At 48.7% G+C, this 26292-nt stretch overlaps 1 protein-coding gene across 4 annotated transcripts; it reads right to left on the reverse strand.

The window, feature by feature from the left end:
• Positions 1-4224: 4224 nt before the first annotated feature.
• On the reverse strand, positions 4225-25345 carry Tert (telomerase reverse transcriptase). Of its 4 annotated transcripts, none has more exons than XM_034523546.2 (16): positions 24997-25344; positions 23580-24903; positions 18928-19123; positions 17172-17346; positions 16367-16546; positions 15513-15671; positions 13847-13948; positions 13027-13112; positions 10635-10748; positions 10303-10374; positions 9677-9865; positions 7864-7990; positions 7311-7372; positions 6105-6229; positions 5778-5915; positions 4225-5313 (listed from the first exon to the last, which is right to left on the reverse strand). In XM_034523546.2, exons 1-16 carry the CDS (start codon positions 25213-25215, stop codon positions 5210-5212), a joined length of 3372 nt encoding a protein of 1123 aa, XP_034379437.1. In that variant the 5' UTR covers positions 25216-25344; the 3' UTR covers positions 4225-5209. The 4 variants fall into 4 exon arrangements, 3 of the variants coding, with proteins under 3 accessions (XP_034379437.1, XP_034379439.1, XP_076772444.1); XM_034523548.2 differs by lacking the exon at positions 24997-25344 and having other exon boundaries at positions 23580-24001; positions 24616-24753; XM_076916329.1 differs by lacking the exon at positions 24997-25344 and having other exon boundaries at positions 24616-24853.
• Between the last annotated feature and the right edge of the window lie 947 nt (positions 25346-26292).

Here is a 26292-nt window from a genome sequence, read left to right on the forward strand (position 1 = left end):
AGTTTTTACAGTAAATAACACATTGTTGGAGTTCACGGTGTGATCAAATATCTTACAACAGTCTATGGCTCTTGGAGGGAGCACTGTCAGCTCTCTCTGTCTCTCTGTCTCTCTGTCTCTCTGTCTCTCTGTCTCTCTCTGTCACACACACAGAGATTCAGCTAAGGTTTTTTTTTTTTTTTTTTTTTTTTTGGTTTTTCGAGACAGGGTTTCTCTGTGTAGCCCTGGCTGTCCTGGAACTCACTCTGTAGACCAGGCTGGCCTCGAACTCAGAAATCCACCTGCCTCTGCCTCCCAAGTGCTGGGATTAAAGGTGTGCGCCACCACTGCCCGGCCCAGCTAAGGTTTTCTACACACTACCAATGCAAACTGAAGTCTTGGCATGTTTATTAGGTATAGCACAGGGGAAACGGTTGGCTAGTCTCAGTACGAGGTCTCTTTGGGCTTTAAACATTTAGGAGGAAGCTGCAGTTGCTAATCGTTGTACACACGAATCATCTTCATAAACACTCATACTTGACATCCCGAGGAAAGCTTTGCTGTTACTCTTGAGCCTGGCCAATTTGGATAATGGCTTTGCTATGGGTCTGAGGCATGGAACCCTCCACGACCATGCCAAGACATATATATATTCCTCTTAGAGTTTCTTCAACTCCTGATATCCTCCTTCCCATGGTATCTTTCTACTTTCCTGGTGTCTGCAGTTACTCCACATTATAGAGCGACATATAAAGTTTTTGAACTAGGAATCACAGATGAGAGAGAACATGTGAATTTGGAACTTGCCCTGCTGGGGTTAGTTTTGCTTTGGTCCAGTAGTTCCTCACGATTCCCCCTTTCCTCTACTTTTGAAACAGTATACTCTGTGCCATTGTATGTTGGAAATATATAACTTGTTTTTTGATTTTATAGGGGGTTACAATTAAGAGATTGCCTTGAGTCTCCGAAGAAACTTTGGACCCAGCCCCCTCCAACCCTAAGCAAGAGTTTTTCTTATAGCCTTGACTGTCCTGCAATTTACTCTGTAGATTAAGCTGTCCTTGAACTCAGGATACACTCGCCTCTGCCTTCCACGTGCTGGGATTAAAGGAGTATGTCACCACCATCCAGCAGGGACTTTCGGATTCTTATTTTAAACAGTTTTGGGACAGTGAAGAACTATGGGGATTTTTGAGTTGGACTGAATGCATTTTACATGATGTGGCTACAAGTCTATGCGGGCCAGGGAGTGGAATGTGGTGGTATGAATAAAAATGGCGCCCATTGGCTCATATATTTGAATGCTTGGTTCCCAGTTGGTGGAACTGGATCAAGAGGTGTGGCCTCATTGGAAGAGCTGTGCCACTGGGAGGGGGCTTTGAGGTTTCCAAAGACTCTCACCAGTGCAAACTTGTACAGCCACTGTGGAAATCAATATGGCAGTGCCATGTTGCCGTTAATATTTAAAAAATGCAGTGCCTAGCCCAGGCTGTTACCAGACAGCTGCCATTTTCCCACAGTTCTGGCTCTGGACCACGGCTCTGGCTAGCTTAAAACACCGGCCCTGACATTCACAAGACACCAGTGTGGCAGCCGGCTCTGCCAATCCACCACACTGTCCACAATGCTTGGCTGAGCCTTGACAATACCTGCCATCCTCACAGTATCCAGTAGGAATGAGACTTTTTAGAGCTTACAGGGTATCCAGTTGGTTTATATGTTTGGAAATGCTCAATTAACCAGATGCCCACACAATTAGAATCGTTAACCCTATTAACTAACCTAGATATGAATAACTACCTGAGACTGCTAAAGACACGCAAACCATCTTCTCTTCTCCTCATCCATCCTTCGTCTCCCCCTTCATCTCTCTCTCTCTCTTCGCTCCTCCCCTATTAGCTCCTCCCCCATCAGCTCCACTGCAAACATTGTAGCAGCAGGAACCATCCTGCTACAGTGCCACTGTGGAAATCAATATGGCAGATACTCAGGAAATTGGGAATGGTTCACTTGTACCACTGTTGGGCATATACCCAAAGGACGAGTCATCTTATCACAATAAAACTTGTTCAAACACGTACATTACGGCTCTACTCATAATAGCCTGAAACTGGAGACAACCTAGATGACCCTAGATAGAAAAATGGATTAACAAACTGTGGAAAATTTACACAATGGAGCATTACTCAGACATCAGAAAAAAGAGACATTATAGCATTCACAGGAAAATGGATGGAATGATACTTCATCCTGAGTGAAGTATCCCAGACTCAAAAAGACAAATATGGTATGTATCTACTTATATGTGGATATTAGTTGTGAAGACAGTGATAACCAAGCTGCAAACTAAAGAACCACAGAGGTTAGGTATACAGAATGGGACTGGGGGTGGGCACATGGATCTCCCTGGCTGGGGAGATAGAATTGATTTTATGGGTGGATTGGGGGCTGGAGAACAGGAAGATCAGGTGGGGGTGGAGATAGGGTAGGAGGAGAGAATTCAGAGAGGGACAGCTGGAACTAACGGGCATTTGAGGGATGCTATGGAAACCTAGTGCAGTAGAAACTTCCTAAAATGTATGAAGATGACCCTAATGAGGTCTCCTAATAACGGGGGATACTGAGTCTCAACTAGCCATTAGTCACCAAATGGGGCTTAGTAAAGAGACTGAGGTGTATTCAATTGAGTTGTTGCCCAAGGGGGTCCCATAATCTCAACAGCCCAGGGTTGTTGCTGAGGGAATAGGCTGTTTTCTGCAAACTGACAGCAAGATCCCATTACTGAGGACAACACCCACACAAATCACTGGACACGGAGAAATCAAGCTGGCACCTATGTGGAGCCTTCATCCCTACATTCTAGTGTCTTCGGTGTGGGAAGTCACTCTGCAGGCTACCAAAAGACAAATGTAAACACCGGCACAGCCACAAAACCTTGATCTACCATCTGTTCTACCCATAAGACATGCTAGGGCAATAGTGGCACAGAATTTGCGGGAGTAGCCAACCAATGTCTGACTTGACTTAAGGCTCACTCCATACGATAAAACTCATACCCAACACTGCCTGGGTCACCAAGAACCAGAGACTAGATAACTCAGAGAGTTAGGGCAAAACCTCTTCATTTCACTCCCCTAAGAACTCGGGGAAGGCCAAGGAAGGGGAGGCAGAGTGTTAAGAGCCAGAAGGAATGAAGGACACCAGAACAGGGCCCTCTGAATCAATTAAGAATGGCTCGCATGAACCCACAAAGACTGCAGGGCCAACACAGATCTTCACCAGGTCCTTTCCATATATAATATAGGTTTCAGCCTAGTGGGTCTCCGATTCTTGTGCCTACTCTTGGGGCTCTTTTCCTTCTGTTGTGTTGCCCTGTCCAGCCTTCACGTGATGGTTTTGTTTTATCTTATATTTTATTTTGTCATGTTTGGATGTTACCTCTTAGAAGCCTGTTCTCTTCTGATGACACAGAAAGGGAGTGGGTCTGGAGGAGAGAGGAGGTGGGGACAGAGTGGGAGGAATGGAGGGGGAGACTGTATTCAGGGTATATTGTATGAGAAAAAGAGTTATTTATTTACTTATTTATTTACTTACTTACTTATTTTGAGACAGGGTTTCTCTGTGTAGCCCTGGCTGTCCTGGAACTCGCTCTGTAGACCAGGCTGTCCTTGAACTCAGAAATCCGCCTGCCTCTGCCTCCTAAGTGCTGAAGAGTTATTTTTAATAAAAGGGTAAAAGTGAGGAAAGGAAGGGAGGAAGGAAGGAAGGGAGGGAGGGAGGGAGGGAAGGAGGGAGGGAGGGAGGGAGGGCAAAGCAAAAGGAGGAGTTAAGACCTCTATTGTGTGGGCTCAGCAAAGGGAATGGTTCAAAGATGGGAGACTCATAAAACTTGAGGAAGGAATCAGGCTAGAGTGGGGGAAAATTAGTTTATGTAAAAGATATGGGATGGTAGTTTGAATGGGGCTTGGTGCTGAAGGGTGAATAATGTGTCCTCACTGGTTAGTAATTCAGGAAGCAGGCTGGGGAATAGTGGCTGGCACACACCTTTAATACCAGCTCTGGGGAGGCAGAGGCAGGTGGATCCAGGTGAGTTTGAGGCCTAATCTAATCTACAGTGAGTTACAGGACACTGTTATAGTGAGTTGTAAGATCTATGGTGTGGGGGGTGGGGGGCGGGAATCAGAAAACATGTAAGTAAAAGTCCTTTTGAGTGGTAGTTCAAATTAGTATGATGACAGAAAGCAATTCCATGATCTACTCTTTATTTGTGTGTGACTTTCAAATTCGGTACAAATACACCTCGCCTTATTTTATCCTCAGTGATCTCAGTAGATACCCACCATGGTTACTGTCAACTGCTGCCAAGGAATCTTAGCTTCAGAGAAGTCATGGAATATCCCCAGTGTGACCCCTGTGGACTTCACTGTGACCTGTTGGATCTAAACCTCCACCTTTCCTAATTATTTGTGATACTACCACTGAAAATTAAAGTTTTTTTTTTTTTTTTTTAAAAAGACTCCCACCATTTCCCAGATAGTTCTCCTGACCCCCTCTCTTTTGCCTTGTGCTTACAGATCAAGATGTAAACTCTCAGCTACTGCTCCAGTAGAAAAATCCTGCTTTTACAAGTTGGCTTGGGCTGGGCAGTGGTGGCATATGCCTTTAATCCCAGCACTTGGGAGGCAGGCAGATTTCTGAGTTTGAGGCCAGCCTGGTCTACAGAGCGAGTTCCAGGACAGCCTGTCTCAGAAAACCAAAAAAAAAAAAAAAAAAAAAAAAAGTTGGCTTGGTGTTTTATCACAGCAGTAGATAAGTAGCTAAGGCAGTCAGTCACCTGAATTCCGAGTATATTTTAGGCCACTGGCTCCATGTCCTGTTTCATCTTGGAGACACTCTGATGTACTGGGAAAGGCTCCATGGTTAGGTGTGAAAAGACTCCAGGGTCCAGGAATCTCACATCTGTCCATTGTGCCGGTACCCATGTGCTCTGTGCTGGTGCTAGTGGATTCCTGCCACTAAGAGGGATGGGATCTGCTTCCCTGAGGGTATCAGGAAAGAAATCAAGCCCATTATAGGAAACAGAGCACTGGGAAAAACTCCCACACTACCACCCATGACACAGAGGTTTGGAGGATGACCTAGCCTCACAATAGGTCAGTCCCTCTTGTGACACGGATCCAGGAGTGCTGAGGCTATAATGCCCATGGTCATCCAGCTAAATGGGATACAGTTAATCCAAAATGGTCTGAAAGTCTGTGCTTAGGGCTGGGTCAGCTGCAGCCTTAAGGATGGTCATTGTCGCCTCTGAGAGCTTCCGGCACAGCTGTTTTTGGGCTGCAACAGAAGATGTACTCAACTTTCATTCCAAAGGGGTGAGGTAGTTCTTTAGCCTGCCCGGGTCAAGTCCTGGCCATGTGTAGGCCAGGCGTAAGCAGGAGTCCCACCCAGGAACACACCACTACCACTACCACTACCACAGTGGACACACAAGGACCTCAAGCTTGACAATCTGGAAACAGAAGCAAGACAGGAACCTGACAACCAACCCCTAACCCTCTGCATCTAGGAAGCAGGCAAGCAGAGCTGTGAAAGGACCAGGCATGGATCAGAAGGTTCCTGAGAGTGAAATGTGTCACCCCATGGGCCTCTCCTGAACTAAGAGGCACAGTGAGAACAGAGGAAGCAGGAAGGAGGAGAAGGAAGTTGTGAATGGACCCCTCTGCAGGAGATGGGTGTGGCATCTACCGTCTAACTTTGGTTTCACCTAGGCACTCACTGAGGGGAGGGAGCTCACTCACCTGTCCTAAGAGGTCCCAGGAGACACTTGTAGATGACAGAATGAGCAGCCAGCTTGAGCAGGAAGGCTCTGTAGCAGAGCCAACGTGCAGCTTCAGGAGGAAAGGAGCCAGAGGCATTCTTGGCCTTTAGTTTCACTCCTGGGGGATCAGACAGAGGCTGAAGAACCCAGCTGGCCACAGACACTCATGGCCTCCAAGGAGCTCTTGACAACCCCCTGACCTGCTAGGGCTGAGGCCCAGGAAGGATGGGTGGTTACACTAGCTCCTGACTGAGTGCATGTTGCCCACTCCTCCTACGAGAATGCTGGCCCTCAGCCATCTACGCACCTGGATTCTTGACCTTCAGGATGGCGTAGCAGCAGGATGCTTGGTTGGAGATGATGTCCAGAAAGAATGCGAGGTTCTTCCTAACATTCTGGTCAAAGGGAAGCTGAGTCACACATGCATGGAACCTGGGAGGGAGCCACAGCAGAGGGGAAGAGGCCCTGGTAACTGTGCACATGTGTATACACGAGCACAAGCTCTTGTCTGTGCATACATGTGAATTATATACAGAGATTTATATGCAGCACATCATATAATTGCATGTACAAATGACTTACAACTATAAGTGAACACACAAGCACATGTGTGTGTGCACATATCTTCATCCCTGTCTATTGCCATGTAACTAGTCCCTTCCCAGGTGCCCTGTGCACCTGCTATATCATATCACATTGAAGGTAGACTGCCCGACACTGAAACTGTATCTTCAAGCTCTTCCCCACACCCAGCCCCAGTGACCAGGGAGGTTACGTAAGAGGCAGCCAGATCCACAGCGGCATAAATCTGACCTGTGGTTGGTGTGACTATCTGCTAACTCCCTGCAGAGTGGTGCCCTCTGCTACAGCTCTGCAAGGTAGCTCTCCTTTCATGAGTCAAGAGAAACCAATCCCACACCTACAGGAAACCTCAGAAGAAAGGGCCGATGTATGCTGCCTATAGTCATGCTTAGTAGTGACTGTGTAATTAATGAGTGAATGAGTGACATGGGTCTGGCCTAATGCACCTGACTTAAGTTGCAGACTACCAAGGACAAGAATGTTCCAAAGGCTCAAGCCAATGTGTAGGGCACCATGATATCCAAGCTGCTTTCAGCTAGATGCATCTTGTGCCTTCTGGTGCAAGACTGGCTTCTCTGCTTTCTGGGGCTCTGAGTCCTCCCGCTTCCCTTCCCCATCCTGTTTTTTCTGAGGTGGGTTCTTGGGGTCTCCGTATGCCAGCATCTCCTGCTGTCTCAAGACTACAGGCTCTGGTCAGCACATAAGGTTACATGTGCTCCCAGCACAGGGAGATCAGAAGAAGTTCTTATCTCACAGATATGGGGTTGTGTGGAGACTTAACTAAATGCTGCTTTTTCCTGACTGCATTTCAGCATGCCAACCAGGGGGAACAAATAGCAGCTCTGCCTTCAGCTTGAGAGGCCCAGCAGACAGCATGGCTGGCATTTCTGGCCTGTGGCTCCCTCTAGTGGTGGCACAGCTCATGTCTCACCTGTAGGCCTGAAGCAGGAAGATTTTGTATATATTGATGCAGACTGTCTGCAGGCTGTTCACCTGGAGTCCCGAGAGAAAGAGAACCATCAGCAATGTCCCTGAGATCACAAATGAACACTTTCTGTGTTGTTGTTAAGAAGGATAAGAAAGCCACTTGTGGAAAAAACCCCCAAAAAATCAAGCCAGGCCCCCATCGGGAGGAAGCAGAGGGGAGGAAGCAGGCGAGAGCTGAGGCTGAAGCCCACCACAGGGGCCCCTCCTGAACAGAGACCTCAGGAGCCATGGCACAAGAGTCCAAAGCCAAGGTCAGGATCCAGGGAACCTCTCTCCCTGTGGGAGCAATGTCAGTACTGGAAAGTGATGGGAATGAGCAGGATAGATGCTCAGGGGTCCTCAGTACACGTCCACCTTTTCTACATGTTCCCCCCACACACAGCTTGCACCTGTACACACACGTGCATATCCATGAACATGACCCCCCCCCCCCCCCCCCACGCAGAACAGGACCTATACTAAGATCCAACAGATGAGGTAGCTGCCCGTTTGCTCACCTGCAAGTCTAAAAACAGACTGTGACACTTCAACCGCAAGACTGACAAGAGCTTGTACCGCATGGTCTTCCCAGCCTTGAAGACACTCTGGAAGGTGAGGCTCGTCTTAATTGAGGTCCTGGCATAACTGCAGCACAAAGGTATCCTGTGTGATTCCCACACTAGCTCCTCCTGAGAGACCAACACCAGTGCCCTTCCACCTCTTGTCCCTCTCTGCCACATACTGCAGGCTTAGATGGGGTTGGACCTTCACACATGAAACCCATTCTAGATCTGGAGACTTGCTTACGGCACTACCAGAAGCCCTGGACAGCCAAACCCAACCAGATGTAGTGAACAACATCCATTTTATCAGGACTTGGGATTACCAGACATCTTTGCTCATTGGTGGCAAATAAGAGCTGTGAAAATTCAGTTCAGAAAGAACTGTGAAACTTACAGGAAGTCACAACCCTGTGGTTCTTTAAGTGGCTGCAGCCTGACAGAGCACCTTCACAGCACAGGGCTATGTTTGGAGCACAGATTCTCTCCAGCCAGATCTTGGTGACAGCAAACATTAAGGGAACACTACAGTGATGTCGAACACCTGCAGACTGCAGGATGCATCTTGGTCACCTTGGGATGACAGATGGGACGTGTGCAGGACAGGGTTAAGGGTAGTGCCTTCCTGTCATCCAATAACTTTACATCCTCAAAGATGAATACAAGTGACAGGTACAGTTACCTCTGTCAGGTTTCTTATTTTTATACGTGTATGAGTGCATGCCTGTGCATGTGGGTGGAGGCCAGAGGAAGAGGTGTTCTGTCAACTGTCATCGCACTTTGTATGTGAGCTGCGGTTTGGGGAGAAGGAATTCCTATCATGATGCTTTTCCTTTAGAATGTTGCTAGTAACTCTGGCTGATCTCCAGACACATTGTCCCTGGCTCAGGCGGAAGGATACTGAGCTCAGCTGATGCAGCCACACTGAAGCCTCAGAGGGTGAGATCACAGCCACTCTTAACATGGACTCTGGAAGCAGGGACATGCTGATCTACATACAGTCTCTAATGGCCCCTGTCCAGGGCCAGCCTGGCTTCCTATAAGGGTGTGTTGTTTTCTGGCTCTAGCAGTATGTTCAGAGGGGAAATTCTTCTTTGATTTACCCATGACTCCATGACACCCAAGAGTGCTAGGGGCTGGGGCAGCAAAAGTGGGTCTGGGAGGCAGAGGGTGAAGTCAAGAAGTCCGAGCTGAATCCCAGGGACTGGACCAACTCAGCATACAAAGGTAGGGAGGCTGAGAAGCCCAGGCCTGTGAGGGCACTGTACAGATAGCTTGTCTGCACCCAACTCTTCCCCTACAACGTAACCCTCCAAAGAGCACAATGGAGACAGGGAGTTTGGATCTAAGCTCAGAATAGACAGCTGTCAACATGGCAGGTTGTCCGTCTTGTACCGTAATGTCAGAATTTTCATGCTTTTCACTCATAAAAAAATGGTCCAGCTCTTTTTGCCGGTGTCCATCTCAAATCTCTCATATCTATATTGAGCCAAAATCTGGGCTGTGAGCTCCTGGTAGATGGAGATTAGCTCCCATCCCCTCCAAGCCCCTTATACTTCATACAGAGGAACACCTTGGCTCCATGGTCTGCAGGAGACATGGGACAAGGCTGAAGATGTTTTTATATTACCCATGCCCATCTCCATGAAGAAGGGGACACCTTTTGGCCTTTATCACATAAGGCCTCATGATCTCTTGTGTCTAGAAAACAGAATGTAGTACCCACAGTACCATCTGCTCCTATGACCTCATGGCTCCTCAGTGTGCTTACCCTGAGTAGTCACAGAATACTTCCAAAGTCTGAGTGTCCAGCAGCAAGCCACACCAGGGAAACAGGCAGTGAGCAGGTAGCTGGTGTGGAACTGCACCATCTAGGGTACCTGTCTCCACAGGGAAGTTCACCACTGTCTTCTGCAAGTTTATCATGCAGCCGTACTCGGGAACGCCACGGACTAGGGTGCTGAATAAGAGAAGGAACATTGGTTATGGGAGCCTGGAGGCACCCAGCATATGCCACAGAAGTTCTCAGAGGTGTTCTGGGACCAGCGAGAGCAGATGCTTGTGGGTACCCTGATGGAACACCAGGCAGTCTTGCTCTGGGCTGTAGCCTAGCTCCTGTCTTCTGTGTAGGCAATGGAGCAATAAGGCCATCTGGCCAAGCCTCAGACAAGTGGAAAGTTTCACTTGACTCTGTGGGTCATATCTTAGCATCCATGTTGCAAGGAGTCCTCTTCCTATGACCCCTAAAGCCTATTTTCTTGTAGTTACTTTGAGACGCTTGTAGACATGCATTGCTTCCCCTATCGGCAAATGCTAAACAACAGACTGCTTGCCTATGGATAGACCTCCTCACATATCTTGATCATACAACAGAAACCCAGGCATGATGGTCCTTACCTGAGGAAGGCTTTTGCCTGGGCCAGGTGAGGTGTCACCAACAGAAAGTCATCAACAAAACGTAAAAGCAACCTAAAAAGAAGACACATCAAGAGGTCTCACAGACCATCCACCTTTCAGTAGCCAACCTATAGGAATGCACATAGACAAAACAAAGTGATTCTTCAAAAGAAGAGAATGACAGTTTTATTATCCTAACAGAAATGACTCTGGGATGCTTGACAGCTTTTCATGAAGTGAAGGCAATGGCCTTTGTGTCTGGAACATAGACCAGCTGTGACACCCACTCAGTGACCCGGCCCCTGGGAGCAGTAAAATGAAGAAACACTTACCCATCCTGCTGTATCTCAGCAAACAGCTTGTTCTCCATATCTCCGAAACACAGACTGCAGAGCAGGGTGGATAGGATGGAGCCCTGGGGGATGCCCTGGCATTGCATGTAGTACCTGGTAATGGTGATGGTTATGGTCAGAAGCAGTAGCCATGGTGAGTTTCACACTTGTACCTGACACCCCTCCCCGTGTATGCATGAATAAACAGATGCCATTCAGTGAACATGTTCACAGGTCACATATACAAACAGTGGTATCTACCACTGTCAGTTGCTAAGACCTAAGAGGATAATAAATTAAGTACCACCCTTATCTCTTCCATTCCCCACTCCCGCTATGACCTGGGGTGGTGTGGACTACATCCCTGTCTCCTGACTCCACGGCTTTTCTAAAACTGACACAAGAATAACAAGCAATGAGCCTCCTGAACCGAATATTTATCTGGGGGAAAATTCACAATAGATCATTAGCAAATAATAATTCTTCTTGGTGACAGCTGTGTGAAAAAGTTAGCGCCTTCTCAGAGAACACAACAGAACCAAACATACATGCAGGTGCAGACATGAGCTGCTGGCAGGGGTGGGTGTCATCAGATGGTCAGGAGAAGACAGTCACCCAGGGAGGCACCCTCACATTTACTCAGATCCTCTAGAGTAACCACCAGGAAGCTCCAAGGCGCAGTGCACATGGATCTGACTTTTAAGTGAACCACATGAGGAGTAGGTTAAGTTTCCTGCCACACAGACGTAGACTCATAAATCTGTTCTCAGTGCTATCAGGACTCAGGAGCACCCTTCCCTTGGCTGTGTTTGTGAAAATATGTTCAGTTGCACACTTGTAGCTTGTGGTGTCCCAGCATTCTCATCTGACATTTCCAATTATATCCTAAAATATATTGTGACTTTAGATAACCACTCCTTGTCCTGCCTGAGCTCATCTCTAATAACCTTGGAATCCTGTTCTGTATGGGTGTGTTGGGAGCCGATTCCTAGCAGAAAGCGGCTATCATCTTTGCAGCCATCTCGAGCCATATACCCTGACAAGGAACTTGTTTTTCAACAGCCCACAACAGCTAAGCACACTCTGATAGACATCTTGTTTTTCTCACATATCTTGTTTTGCTGTTTAGTGCCCCCAGTTGCAAGGCATATGTGGTAAACCGTCTTCAGCTGTGTTCCCCTGCTTGTCCACGGCTGCAAGGCACGTGGAAAAGCGTATAAATACCCAGGATTTCCTTTCAATAAATGAGACTTGATCAGATCCTCTGTCTTGTCTCCATTCTTTGCTTCTCTTGTCCCTCCATCCCCACTCTCTCTCTTGGTAGACCCTGTTGACTGACCCGAGGGCTGGGACCCCTGGCCCCCAAACGTGAGGCAGAGTGGAGCAGTGCTGACCGGTCACTGGTACTCATTGTCGGTTCCTACTGCTCAGCATAAAGGAGCCATGTGCACACCGTTGTACCAGTCTCCAGGTGGGGACTTTGGGTACAAGAGGCCCAACCAAATGCTCAAGCACTCAACCTCACATCTGATCCAGACTCACAGAACAGGTCTTTGCAGGCTGGTAGGCAGCTTCAGCCCAGAGCCAGCCTGGGTCCTCTTCACCACAGCTGTGCTTTTTAAAGAGTACCTGGGATTTTTTTTTTTCTCTCTCTCCTTAAAAATGAGTTATAAGCTTGATTATTTTACAGTGTGTTCCATATTTTGTAAATGTTAAGTTACAGAGCCTCTGAGTTCTATTGTCAGAAGCCTTTACTGCATCTGTTGAGACGATCATGTGGTTTTTATCTTTAGGAGCACCTGTGTCATTATATGTGTTTACAGACTTACACACGTCAAACCATCCTGCGCCTCTGGAATAAAGCCAAATTGTGGGGAAAAAAAAAGAAAAGAAAAGAAAAAAGAGTGCCTGGTCTGGCTCATAACTCATGGTAGTCTTGGGCGGATTCAGCCACGGGCACTGTACTCTCTTCTTCGGTGCTCTATGTGCCCCATGCCTGGCTGCACAGGTGAGGTGCCGCTCTGACAAAGTGGCAACATGAGCTCGAGGCACACAAAATCATTAACTTCACTGGAGCCATGCTTATCCAGGGGCTCCTAAGGCCTCATGGGTAGGCAGCTCTGTGTTTATATGTTTCCAGAAGCCACATACATCTCCCACACAAGTCAGTGGTTCTACAGAACCTTCTTTGATACATATTTGCACCCAAAAGCCAGCAGCACAAGGGCAAGAATATTCTATAAGGAGGAGCAGGGAGGAAGGGAGAGGAGGAGGCAGCCACTCAGAGTTCTAACTGCTGTAGCCAGTCAGCAGGCACCTTGCTCAGCAGCCAGGATAGCCTCTACCTACCTGTCTTGCCTCTCTTGCCCACTTGCCCCATGCCTGTGCCCACCTGCCACCAATCTTCATGACACTGTGACGCACGAAGTGCAGGAAGAAGTCAAGCAGGCCGCTGCTGGTCTCATTCAGAGAGATGCTCTAGAAAAGCATGTAGACAGAGTAGCATCAGGATGCTGAAGGCTGCACCGGGCTGCCACCATATGCACATTTAAGCCCAAGTGTTTATGATAAAGTCGGGGTGGAGCCAGGGTCAAGTGTCACTGAATGGCTAGGTTGAATTTGACTCAAGGTGACAGGGTATGTAACTTACAAAGCAGTGATGTAGCCTTTTCTGCACCCACAGCACTAGGTCTGGAACCTTACAGCTCACAGTACCCCTATGAGCCAAGAGACAATTGTCCAAAAGTCTCAGCATGACTGCCCCAAAGGCAGAATATGTATGAAAGGAGGTTCTGTAGAACCACTGACTTGTGTGGGAGATGTATGTGGCTTCTGGAAACACAGGTTCTGACATAATGGGCCAAGATAGGGACCACAGATCAAGTCCACCTTGTCCTCCAAGAGCAGGTGAACTGTCAGATGATCGTGAGATCAAAACTGAGGAAGAAGATATTTTTACCAGTTCACTCATGGAACAGCTGGGGTATGGGAGACAAGAGGGTGTAAAGGGCACTTCACAGTAACTCTTAGCATGCCCTCCCTAAGTCGGAGGGTTCTGGTTAGGTCATGAGGACTGCTACCAGTCCTGCTACCCTTGTTCAAGGTACCCACTACCAAGGAGCCTGTTGGTCACATTTCTGCACTGAAGCAAGCAGCTAAGTAAAGGTGGGAAGCTCCCCCAGGTGTGGCTCATTAATAGGAAGCATGGGGACCTGCTCGATGACAACGGAGTTCCTCAGTGCACTGGCATCTGAGTCCTGCAGATGCTTCACAAACTGGCTCATGTATGGCTGGAAGTCAGAGAGGGTGGAGACCTGTAGCAAAGAAGAGGTGAATACTTGAGAAGAACCAGAGGACAAATGGTTTCCAGGCCAGGCCAGGCACAGCCCAACTACAGAACGACGTGGGACCACTCTGCCAAAGAAACAGCAGCCCTCACCACAGTCAACTTCCCTCGGGCCAGGTGTCTCCGTAATTGTGGTTACCAATGATGGCAACACAAGCAGCACCCTGATTTCTCCACAGAGACAATGTGTGGCCAAGAGGCAGAGCTGACAGGGTAGGGGGAAGATGGCTCCTTCATCTCCTGCAACAGACTCTCTAGGAGGCCTGACATTTTATCAAAGTGGCCATCAAGACCCATGTCTGCAAGACAGGATATCACCAGAAGGAATACAGCGCCATCTACTGATACCTCATGGGACCAAGCCCAAGTATGCCAGGTGTGAGGCATCCAGAGGTGTGATCGCTGTAGTCTCTAAGTGGCCCTGACTCCTCGAACTTACAACCCTTCTGCTTCATTCTCTCATAGGTTGAGATTGCACATTGCCTTTGAACTTTAAAATTTCCCATGCACGTGTGAATATGGTCAAAATGCATTATACACACGTATGAAGCTATCGTAATGAAACGTATATACCATTAACACGTGATAGCACAAAATGAACAAAAATCCCATGTGTCACGTGGCACTGTCGCAGTGTCAGATGTCAAGTCACCCACAGTAGTTAAAGTACAAGAATTAACCTAGAAAAGAGAAGCAAGATATACAGAAAATGCTTGCACTTTCAAAATAACTAAGTAACATGCTTTTAAACAACCAAGAGGTTGTCATAAATTATAATAAATAAATGAAGAGTGAGCTGGCAACGTGCCAGAATGTGCATGGCACTACAGAGGGCTCTTAGAGAGAAATGTGTAACTTCAGCTGTTGACCTGGGGCTGGAGCATCAAAGGCTCAACAAGTAGACACCCAGGGCCGAACCTAATGACTTAATTCAATTCCCAGAATCCACATGGTAGACAAGAGAAAACTAGCTTCTGCCATGTTGTCCTCTAGCCCCTCCACAGGCTCATGGTGGATGCTCTGGTCGAAGCAGGGAAGGGATCTCCTGGGTGGAGTGATTATGAATATGCCCTTGGCACAGAAGGCATATGGCCACTGCACATACTCACACATGTATAAGGTGTGCCTGTGAGCCTTGTATGTCCTACCTCAGGGAGAAGCAAAGGAAGTCACCTGTGCCTCTCTCAGGCCTAAGTGCAAACTCTGCCACCTTTAAACCTGCAGACCCCACCTGCTTACTGAAGAGATCATTGGATACATACATCTCAAGCTGCCATAGAGACTGAGGGAGGATAGTTGCAGGTATCTCCTGGAAGGGGAAGCTCCATTGGGAGTTTGCAAAGATGGAGGCAGGCTGGGTCAGACAAATGACCACTGGCACCATGGACACCCGTGCCTTCATGGACATGCCACAAATGTGGACCTATCACAGCCACACCTGTGTCACTGAGAGATACTAGATATCCATGATGTGAACAGGCCTGTGCCACTAACATGCTCACAGTGCTGACAAGAGTCCACTATGGTCTTACCTGTCTCCTAAAGGACTTGTGTACTTGTCCTTGGCTATCTCTCCGGACCACGGCATACTGGCGCATACAGTACATGCTCTCCGAGTGCCTGATTATATTGGCAACAACCTCCAGGAGCTTGTCCTGAGGGATGGTATCATATGCCCCAGTCACATCTGCCTGTAAAATACATGTGAGTACTACTAAGCGTGGTTGGATCCAGGGTCAGGTGTCCTCCTGGCTCTGTCCTTGGTGCCTGGGTTCCAACCTGCCCATAGCAAACCTGCAGGAGATAGAGAGATGCAGGAGGATACCCCATGCTTCTCTACTCTACTACCACACATTCGCATCCCACAGATTTCCTGTGCCAGACAAAGGACCCTGGGGTACAGTGGGACTATAGTCCTCTCTCTATCCCATTGTCCAGATTGAGGCCCTAGGACAAGGAAAGCCTACTTTATCCTTGAAGAACCTCAAGGCTTACAAGGGCCCCTGGCTAACATAGATACTGAAGCATCCAAGCCCTGGTGGTAGTTAGGCTTGGCTACTTCTCTGAAAAGGACCCAGCATCCAAAGGGATCGCCCACAGAGCAGAGCCCAGAGAGGTTGGAATGTACTGACCAGGGAATCCATATCGAGCTCAAGACTGTCCTGGGAGCTAGTTATTGTTCCCTCCACACCCCCCAAATGAGGTCTTCCTAATCATGAGAGAACAGGAGGCCATAACATTTTTGGCCTGTATAGGATAGCAGGCCAACACTCCCAATCACCAGCTTGAGGCTGCAACAGGTTCACCCATTGTTGGCTACCCCAAGGAGGTCCCTAGAGCCCAGACCATGAGAGCAAATGTGAGAGACAGGAGTCCAAATGATCACCTTAACAAAATACATCCTGGGTGTCTGGTCCAGAGCACGCACACGCAGCACGAAGGTCCTCCAGGTCCTGTAGATGTCATTCATACCCAGTACAGAAGCCCCCATAAGGTTAGGGTGTTTTGTCCGTTCATAGTTGAGCATGCTGAACAGAGTCTTGAGACGCTGGGTGAAATGCTGGGCCTGAGCCAGAACCATAGAACACACATTAGAAAGGGACCTGGCAGACTGCCCCCTGACCACCCTGATTTCTCAAAATAGACTCCTATAGCTCAGCCCAGAGCCAGAGTCTTAGAAGACCTAGCTCACTAAGTCAGTTGACTGTATTTGGGACCCTCATCCAACCTGCCTCAACCTGTTCTCACCCACCCCCAGGGGCACTGCCTTCTAGAAACACTCCCACTGGGCTAGAGTCAAGTTCAGGGTCACCTTCACTCACAGAGGTCCTCCAGGTGAGCTGAGACATCAATAGTTTCACATTGTCCTCTGCGGCATTACTAATGACTACACAGGCACCGGTAAGGGTCAGAGCTGTTGCTGACATCCAGACGTGGGGATGGGTGGCAGCTGGCCCCTGGTTACTTTGCCCCCTAGCATAGAGGCCATATAGTACCTACCTTACCTGGCAGGATCCCTGAGGGATCTCCAGGGTTTGTGTCCCAAGTCCTCTGGCTCTTGAGACCATCTCTAAGACCTTTCCATATGCTGAATTTTTAGACTCAGGAACAAGAAGTTACTTAGCCCCCCTCAGAACTTCATGAGCCCTTACTTAAGTCGGAGTATAGATCAGTACAGGGGCCAAGTTCACCTTTTTGCCAAAAGCTTTGGTGCTCATGCTATAACTCATGTTCACAATGGGCCGGAGACTGTTGGGCTTGGGGATGAAGCGCAGTCTGCAGATGGGAATGGCTAGCCAGGTGTCCTGGTGCTGCCTGACCTCCTCTTGTGACAGCTCCCGTAGCTGCACTCTTTCAAGGTGTTGCCTGTTACAGAGAGCACCGTGGAGTTACGATAGGAGCATGCAGGAAGTTCACGAGACACATCCCATCAGGGTGGTTGGGAACTTGGAGTACTTGACACCCGACCACGCTATGGGGCTACATCTAGGACCATGGCAACCCACACCAACCAGACACCCCATAGAACTGTCTGGACAGGGTACATGACATGTAGCCTGTGTTGGCACCAGGGACATCTGGTCCCATAGTCTGCCCTTGGTGTTCCCTTCTTGGGGGTCCCACTGGCCAGGACACTTGAAGCAATCTGCTGACTCTTGTGGATATACAGGCTTAGGCACAGGTATGAAAGCAAAAAGTGTCTCTGCCTGACCCCAGGAAGCCCTGTGCTAGCTGCTAAGGATCTCTACAAGCACAATGGGTGGGTGATGTGTGATACATAGCTAAGGCTGGACCTCAAGAAAACTGGTGGTGGCAGTGCACACCTTTAATCCCAGCACTTGGGAGACAGAGGCAGGCGGATCTTTGTGAGTTTGAAGCCAGCCCAGTCTATGGAACTAGTTTCAGGACAGCCAGGACCATATAAAGAAACCCTGTCTTGAAAGAAAAACAAAACCAAAACAAAAAACAAACAGAAAAAGAAAGTTAACATGGTAGTCTCTCTGCAAGCCTTGCCTGGCAGCTCCTCTGCCCCCTCAGCTCAGCCTTTGTACCTTCTGCTGAGAAAGCAAACTCCAGCTCACAGAACCTCAGCCACTTCTCAGGGTGGACCCTTGTGGTTTCCCACTGAGGAGACACTTCCTTCAGGGGTAGACATGAGGTGGAATCCTCAGCTCTGTTCCTGTTTGATAAAATGCTCTCCTACTATAGTGATCCTATAGGTGGTACAGATCCAACTTATGATTTCTCAGGCAAGAAAGCAGGGTCTCCAGTTGATGGCTACAGGGAGTCCATGCCCTCAAGGTCCATGCACAGGCTAGCAGGTGCCACACACTGTTGGGAGCCGACTTTTAGCAGAAAGTGGTTAGATTATCTTTGCAGCCATCTGGAACCATATACCCTGATAAGAGATTTGGTTTTCAATAGCCTACAACAGCTGAAGCACACTCTGATATCCCACATATTTTGTGTTGCTGTTTACTGCCCCCAGCTGCAAGGTGCACGTGGTAGCCACGACTGCAAGGCATGCAGTTCACGTGCTGTCCACGTGCTATCCAGGCCATATATGCCTGTAAGGCGCACATGGTATCCACGCCTGCAAGGCACACAGTGCACGTGCTGTCCACGCTATAGATGCCTGTAAGGCTTACGTCATATCAACACCTTCAAGGCACGTGGTATCCACGCGCCTACAAGGCACGTGGCAAAAGCGTATAAATACCTCAGAATTCCCTTCAATAAAAGAGACTTTGTAAGAGACTTGATCACACCCTGTCTTGTCTCCATTCTTCGAGTCTCCTGCCCCATGAGCCTCACTCTCTCTCTTGACCAGAGCACTTAGCCCCAAAGCGTTGAGGCAGAGCACGGGCACAACAACACACTGTGGGCATCGGAGCCTCTGTGTAAGCAAACAGGAGGCACCGATATCGGAGAGATGCTGTGTGGTACCTGACTCCAATGCTTTGCAGCTTGCTCCACACGCTCTTACGGTAGAAGAAGAGCCTGTTCTTCTGGAATGTGGTTTCTGTGACGTAAAAGAATGACCTAAGTAGCTGTACCACATATGTGTCCATCAGCCAGAACAGGAACATAGCCAGGATCCTCTCCCTCAGACGGTGCTCTGCAGCGGGGACACAGTCCTTCCCTGAAAGGAGATACGCAACGTCCATGACTCAACTCAGACCCGCAATGTCCAGCATGGAAGCCATGGGTCCCCAAATGAGCCCACGGGGTGTTGCTCTGGACATGCTGGGCTCTAATAAAATGTATTAATAAACTAGTTTAACCTTTGTGTGTGTGCTTTCTTCATGCTGTAAACTAAAGTTCCATGACAAAGCCTGGTCTGTAGTGGGGATCCTGCAGGCCTACTGACTACAGATGAAATGCTGCCGACTGAAAGAGAAATGTTCTTGAGACATCCTTCATCCCCCAATAAGCAGCCATTCACTACCAATCTCTGAATCTGACCTAGCACCATTGTGACTATCCCGTGATTCTTTTGGACTAGATTGACTTAGCAAACCCTAGCTTCTACCAACTCTAAACGGAGTTCAATCATCAGATTTAAAAGCCAGGAGTGGTGCCATGTGCCTGTAATACCAATACGACAGTGACTAAGACAGATGGACTCTGGCTGAATCAGCAAGCTCCAGGTGATTAAAGAAGACATCAATCTCAGACCTCCACACACATACACAGGCAAACCTCAGTGGAAGCTGGTGCTATACTATCGGGTCACGGGCCACACACACCCATTGCCACTGAGTACTTCAGTTCAGAGATACCTAGGACAAAGTAGGGAACAGGCTGCTCTTACTGCCATGTTGGACATGTGAGCTCCATGCACCATAACAGCTGTATACATTCTGTGTATCTTCAGATACCACGGGGCGGGGGGTGGGGACAGGGACTCTTTATCCAAGTAAAGGTGGGTTTACCAGCAATGATGAATACAAAGGAAACTTGTGAAGGAGAAGAGGAATCCCTGAAGGAGATACAAGCTAGAAGACAGAATAAACAAAGAAAAGATGGAAACAGGGCTGAAGAGCTGGCTCAGTGGTTAAGAACACTGGCTGCTGTTGCAGAGGTCCAGGTGGTAGCTCACAACCTCCTGTAACTGTAGTTCCAGTCTGGTCAGCTCCAGCGCCAGGCTTGTCATAGTGCACATACATACATTCAGGCAAAACATTCATACACGTAAAATGATCAATAAATTAAGTCAATATATGGAGAAGATGGTGTGGAAGGCTAAAACTAAACAAGCAGTGACCTTAAAAAAAAAAAAAAAACAACAAGAATGACGTTTAATTTGGGAACAAAGAGGCTGAAGGCAGACCTAAATCAATCAGCAGAGGGATAGGAGCTAGTGGAGAAGCTGCAGAGTTCCAAGTATGTTAAGGCTCAAATGTCAGGTGACCGCTGACAGAGATCAGTGCATTACAGTGAGAACAGTTCTTACTGCTAGAAGGTAAAGACAGAATGAAAACAAGTGCATCGAGGAAATGCACTTTACAGTTGCTCAGATAGCAGGACACCAGGGGCCCAGCAAGAGTTAAGAGCAAACCAGCTAAAGAAATGGCTCAGCTGTTAAGATACTGGCTGCTTTTTTTTTTTTTTTCAGAGGACTGGGGTTCCATTCCCAGCATCCACGTGGCAGCTCTCAAGCATCTTGTAACGCCAGTTCAGGGAGAGCCGATGCTCTCTTCCGGCTTCTGTGGCTACCAAGCGTGCAAGTGGTGCACAGATATACATGCAAGCAAAACACATACATGTAAAACTAATGAAGTAGATGGAAACTCTGCAGGTTTTCACACCTTTAATCCCAGCTTCCCCAGAAGCTGAGAGAAAAGATGGTTACAAATTTGAGGACAGCCTGAACAATTTAGTGAGAACCTGTTTCAAAAAAAACAAAAAACAAAAAACAAACAAAAACAACAACAACAACAACAAAAAAACAACCAAAAAACAACAACAAAAAACAAGACCGACAAACAAAAACCAACCCAAAATATTACTAGAGATGTAATTAGTATCCTGGTAATCAAAGATTCTCTAATCAGAAAGATAACAATTCCAGCTGGGTGTGGTGACACACACCTCCCAGCACTCCGGCAGGCAAATCTCAGTGAGCTCAAGGTCAGCCTTGTCTATAAACAAGTCACAGAACAGTTAGGACTGCATAGTAAAACCTTGTCTCAAATAAACAAACATAAAATAAATAAAAATCTGTAACTAGTCCACACACTTAACAATGTTGCATGTTACCACCAGAGTAAGATGCAATAGGCCCAGCTGTCCAGTGAGGAACCAAGCCCTCTTCCTATTTCATGACCAGAGAGGATGTGGACTTTACCTGTATATATTTGGCATAGTGGACACAAAAAATTTCAGGATTCAGAAATACAGCGAACATTTAGAAAAACTGCCTGCTCAGAGGTGCAAGTTTCCAGCACTTTCAAAAAAAAAAAATTCTAGAAAAAAAATATATATTCCAAACCCCAAAACCACTGATATCAAAATGGCCACATACAGAAGCACTAGGTGCAGCTAAGGCAGTATCCAGAAGGAAACATGTAGTCAAATACCTATGATGTTGGGGTGGTGGTGGTAGTGGTGGAAAGCCAGAATGAACCTGAAGAGACAGGAATAAAATTTTAAAGAAAACTCTAACAGAGAGCATGCTTAAGTTTCCACAGATAAACTGAAGGTCAAAGGGGTTCTTGGAGCAGCAGAGACATACATGTTCAAACAAGTCTGGAAAGGCAATCATAAAACTGGATGTAAATGGATTGGATCTGGCAAAGTCCAGTCTAAGCAGGAAGGAGACTGTGTCCAGAATAAGGAGAGCTTCTACTTGTCTGAGGAGACATGATGCAGAGGTGCTGCATAGTATCTTCTTCCTCCAGGGGCGTCTCAGAAACCCTGAGCAACACATGCTGACAGCTGTGGGTAAGGGAGCCAGAGAGACTGGAAGGAATGAGATGTCAGTGCTCAGGTGGGATGACCTGCAATAGCCAAGCAGGCTCTGCTGCAGCTGGAGAGTCAGGATGTTCTGTTTGTTTCAAGATAAGGTTTCTGAGTGCAGCCCTGGTTGTCTTAGAATTCACTCTGTGGACTAGGCTAGCCCTAAACTCTTTAAAGATCCTCTTGCCTCTGCCACCAGAGTGCTAGGATTAAAAGTGTGCCCTATCACCTCCAGGGCAGGAATGCTTTTTGTGTGTTTGTTTTTGAGACAGGGTTTCTCTTAGCAGCAGAGCCTTGGGCTGTCCTGGGCTCACTTTGTAGGCCAGGCTGTCCCTGAACTCAGAGATCTACCTGCCTCTGCCTCTGAGTACTAGGATTAAAGGTGTCTGTCACCACACTCTGCCAGACATGTACTTTTAAAGGCTTACTTCAGAGCTTCCCAAGATCATCCATGGTGGATAACATGGCTCTACCATCTTTTCCCCATAAGCTGTTAATATCCTAGGAGTTTGGGAGAAGGGAAAAAGGATAGGAGTTTGGTCCCTTTCATACATGCACAGGTTGTAACAGGAGGGTTGGCTGAAAGGGAAGGGGCCAAGTAGTAACTTCAGTGGGCCAATCCCAACATTAAACCCAGAAAACCAGGCAAGGAGGGCATGGGAGTCCAGGCTCTGCAGCCTCCCAAGTTACACAGATAGTCCTCCTTTTATGCACCAGGCTCCACACCACAGTCCCTTCTCATACCTATGATGGGACAGGCATCTTCACCCTACCCTTTGTGGACCAAGTAGCTGCAACATTATAGTTAAAGCACACATGTGCACACTGGGAGAACCAGAAGAACCTTTGAAACTCAGGCACTCCACTTCCCACAAGGACAGTGGGTTCCCGTGTAGGCCTGCCATTGTTAACAGCGAGGCACCGTTCCACAGGGGGATTATGGATAACCTGTAGTAGTGAGACAGGCTGACTCCTTACAGGCTTCAAATTGGCAGTCTAGGAGACCAGGCCTAAGAACTGGGCAAATCCAGGCAAGGAAGTTACAATAAAAAAAAAAAAAACAAAAAACCAAAAAACCAAAAAACAAAAAAAACCAAAAACAAAAACCCAGGCTTTAGGTAGCTAGTCAGAAACTATCCTGCCATTAGAAGCTGACCTAGCCTGAAGCAAGGACAATGGGTCAGCAAGTTTACAGACCTTCCCAGTAAGTTTTCAGCTTCCATGCCCCAGTGATGGAATGCCTCTAGAGATGGAGTAAGATAAAGGTCACCTACCCAGGAATACCCTTTAAATCTAGCCTTCGAGCTCACTTGGTTGTCTCTCCATCTTGGAAGAAAGACAGCCCCCCCCCCCATCCACCCACGCCCCACCCCCCGCCTCCCAGCACTGAGGACATGCCCAGGTCTTGGACAATAATCTTATTTTTCGAAAGGTGACCTGGAGGGAGCTTGGAGTCAGAGACCATCTGATGGGACTCGTTCAGCCATTGACTGCATAAAGCCACCACAGCACTGGGGACCTGGGTTACTGCCACCCACTGTCTCCCTTTTCTGGGCGGGTCATCAAGCTCAAGGTCGTTCAAGGTCGCGACGGTGCTTTCAACTGGAGGTCAGCCGCTGGAGGTCAGCCGTGCTCACCTGGGCTGCTGCGGAGCCAGAGGCAATCCTCTACTTTCATCTTCCACATCAGTTCCTGCAGTGATAGCTTGGCGTACTTCCCCAACGAGACGAACTTCTTTACATTCTTAAAGAAGCGGCGCTCGTTGTGCCTGGTACCCCAGAGACCAGCAGGCACCACCTTTTGGAGACAGGCCCGAAGAAAACCATACACCTGCCAGGGACTGCTGTGCAGGCGGAGCAAATTCATGAGGTACTGTGGGCTGGTATTCAAGGTGTCTGTCACCCGTTGGTTTGCTGTTCGAAACCTGCAATGCGACCTGAGGAGTCTGACATACTGGCACTCTGCATGGTTCACAAGCAGCTGTTGGAATAGGGGCCGCATCTGCCAGTATCGACTTGGTAGGCGGTGTGTCCTGCAGAGTGGTCCTGATGTCCTAGACCTAGAGCCCAGAAAGATGATCTCTACCAGTCTCCTGGCCCCAGTCAAGCTAGGCTGGAGGTTGTTGAGTAGGAATGAAGGGTTTAACCCCTCTTGGCCACCTCCCCTGGAGTAAAGGAAATGTCTGGTCTCAGTAAATGGCCTGAGCTGAAAAGCATTTTGGGGTGGTGATGACAGTAGGAATATGGGGCTGGCCTTGTGTTTACAGTACACCGACCCAGAGAGACTCAGGTCAGATGCCTTTCCTTTAGAAGACAGATTTTTCTCTGCAGTAGGCACTTTGGGGGACTCAGCGGGACTTGGCACCCATGTTTTGCCTGATGGGGTTGGTACCACCTGCCTATGGGGTCCGTCCTCCACTCTCAGGGTAGGATCGAACCTGACCTTCTTAGCTGAAGGCACACTTGTACCGGTGAGACTCAGATGCCTCTTCGTACCTCGTGATGGCAAGGCCAGGGGTTTCAGTGCTTCCTGGTGACTACTGGTTTTTATCTGGTGTGCGGACCCAAGGTTAGTGAAATTCCCGCCCATGGCTCGAGTGGGTCTGTTACTAGCGGACACAGAGGGCCAGGTATCCCTGGTGGCACAAATTTGGTATAGGGGTGTCCCACACACCTGGTAGGCACAACTTGGGGGCACCAGCAGGTAGAGTGCACAGTGCGCTAGCAGGTAGACCAGTAGGTCGTCGCCCACTCGGCTCAGCAGCAACATCCATGCACCACTGACGCGCAGGGTCTCGGTAACCGTGTTGGGCAAGTAGCTACGCACACCAGTAGTGAAGGCTATGGGAGGCCCGCCTCTGGCCCCGTTAAGCAACGCAAAGCCAAAAGCCAGCACGTTCCTCTCGTTGCGCTCGCAGAGTCTCTGCACAACCCTGGCTACCAACTCTTTCAGGGATGACACCTGGTAAGGAGAAGAGGGTCTTGACACATGAGCTATCCTTCGTCCTCCCGACTTTCCGCCCCCGACCCATGGAGATCCCATCCAGAGGCCCACCTGCTGGAAGGAAAGGTCAGCAGGTGGAGGCTGTGAGCCCCAGGGCACGCACACTAGGCATTGGGCAACCAACGTGCGGAAGACCTTCGGGTCCCCAGGCTGCACAAGCCGCCGGCCCTCAGGGCCCAGGCGCCGCACAAAGGTCGCCAGCGGCCACACCTCCCGGTATCGGCTGCGCAGCAGAGAGCGCACCGCTGGGCAACGAGGAGCGCGGGTCATCGTGCCCACGGGTCGGGATGGGCCTCCCACGTGCGGAAACCAAGACGCAGGGGAGTGCTTAGGAAATAGTCAGGATCCCGGCCGTTGAGAGCCCGCGGCGGAAAAAGATAAACCGGAGAACGGAGGAAGGGGCGGGATCCAGGCGGACCAGGCGGAAGGGGTGGGATCGCAGCTGTAGCACTTTTCCGTTGATGGTCCCACATCTGGGGACGATTGACCTGGTGTGTTCAAGTTCAGTGGTTGCCGGAAGTGTAGGAGTAACGAAGGGAGGCGCAGTCAGTTTCCCTCTACAAAATGCTTCTCGGGCTCCCCTTTCGCCCGGAGCTGGAGGCCTCCAGGTGGTCTAGACTGGGGCGAGGCGTATTGAAGATTAGGTAGGCAAAGGGACCTAAGGCTTTGCTTGTCCCTGAGCTGGCCGCTGCTGCCTGTTGTGGTCGACACAGTGATTATGGGTTGGTGGCAATCACAGTTCTTCCCAATCAGGCTTCATGGTTACAGCCGGAATTCTACTGTACAGGTTTTTAAGGCTTTATTGTGGTGCTGCCATACTCTCAGACCCCAAATATGTTCCGTTAACATCCACCACCAAAGGAAGGAGGCTAGGTAAAGCTCTGCGTTAGCTTTTCTCTTTGTCCCAGCAGCCTTCACCCCAGGGTCCAGAGAATCACCTCAACTCGCGCATCATAGCAAGGCCAGGACCACTGGGTGAGGGCGCATGAGTGTGCAGACAACCACACACAGCCTTAGAATGGCCGTCTCCTGGGCTGGCAGCTGCAATAGTACTTGCACTCATGAGGCCAGGGGGTGGGATGGAGTGGAGGTTGTTGTTGGTGGGGCATAATGTGGTGACGACACGACCCTGAGTCATAGTTAGAGAGGGGCCGTTGAATTTTGAATCTCTGGGAAATAGGGAATCTGTAGTCTCCACAGTAGCTGAATTTGGCAAACACTGAAATGCTAACAAATATAACCTTTGGTGCCTTCAGCTTTCTGAGGAAATTGCTTCTATCCACCGACCTAGCATTTGAACAGGCGCTTTTTTGTATTTACTCCCTTATAGGAGGTCTGCCGCCTTGT

This window comes from Arvicanthis niloticus, chromosome 19, assembly GCF_011762505.2.
Source record: "Arvicanthis niloticus isolate mArvNil1 chromosome 19, mArvNil1.pat.X, whole genome shotgun sequence".
Classification (NCBI taxonomy): Eukaryota; Metazoa; Chordata; class Mammalia; order Rodentia; family Muridae; genus Arvicanthis; species Arvicanthis niloticus.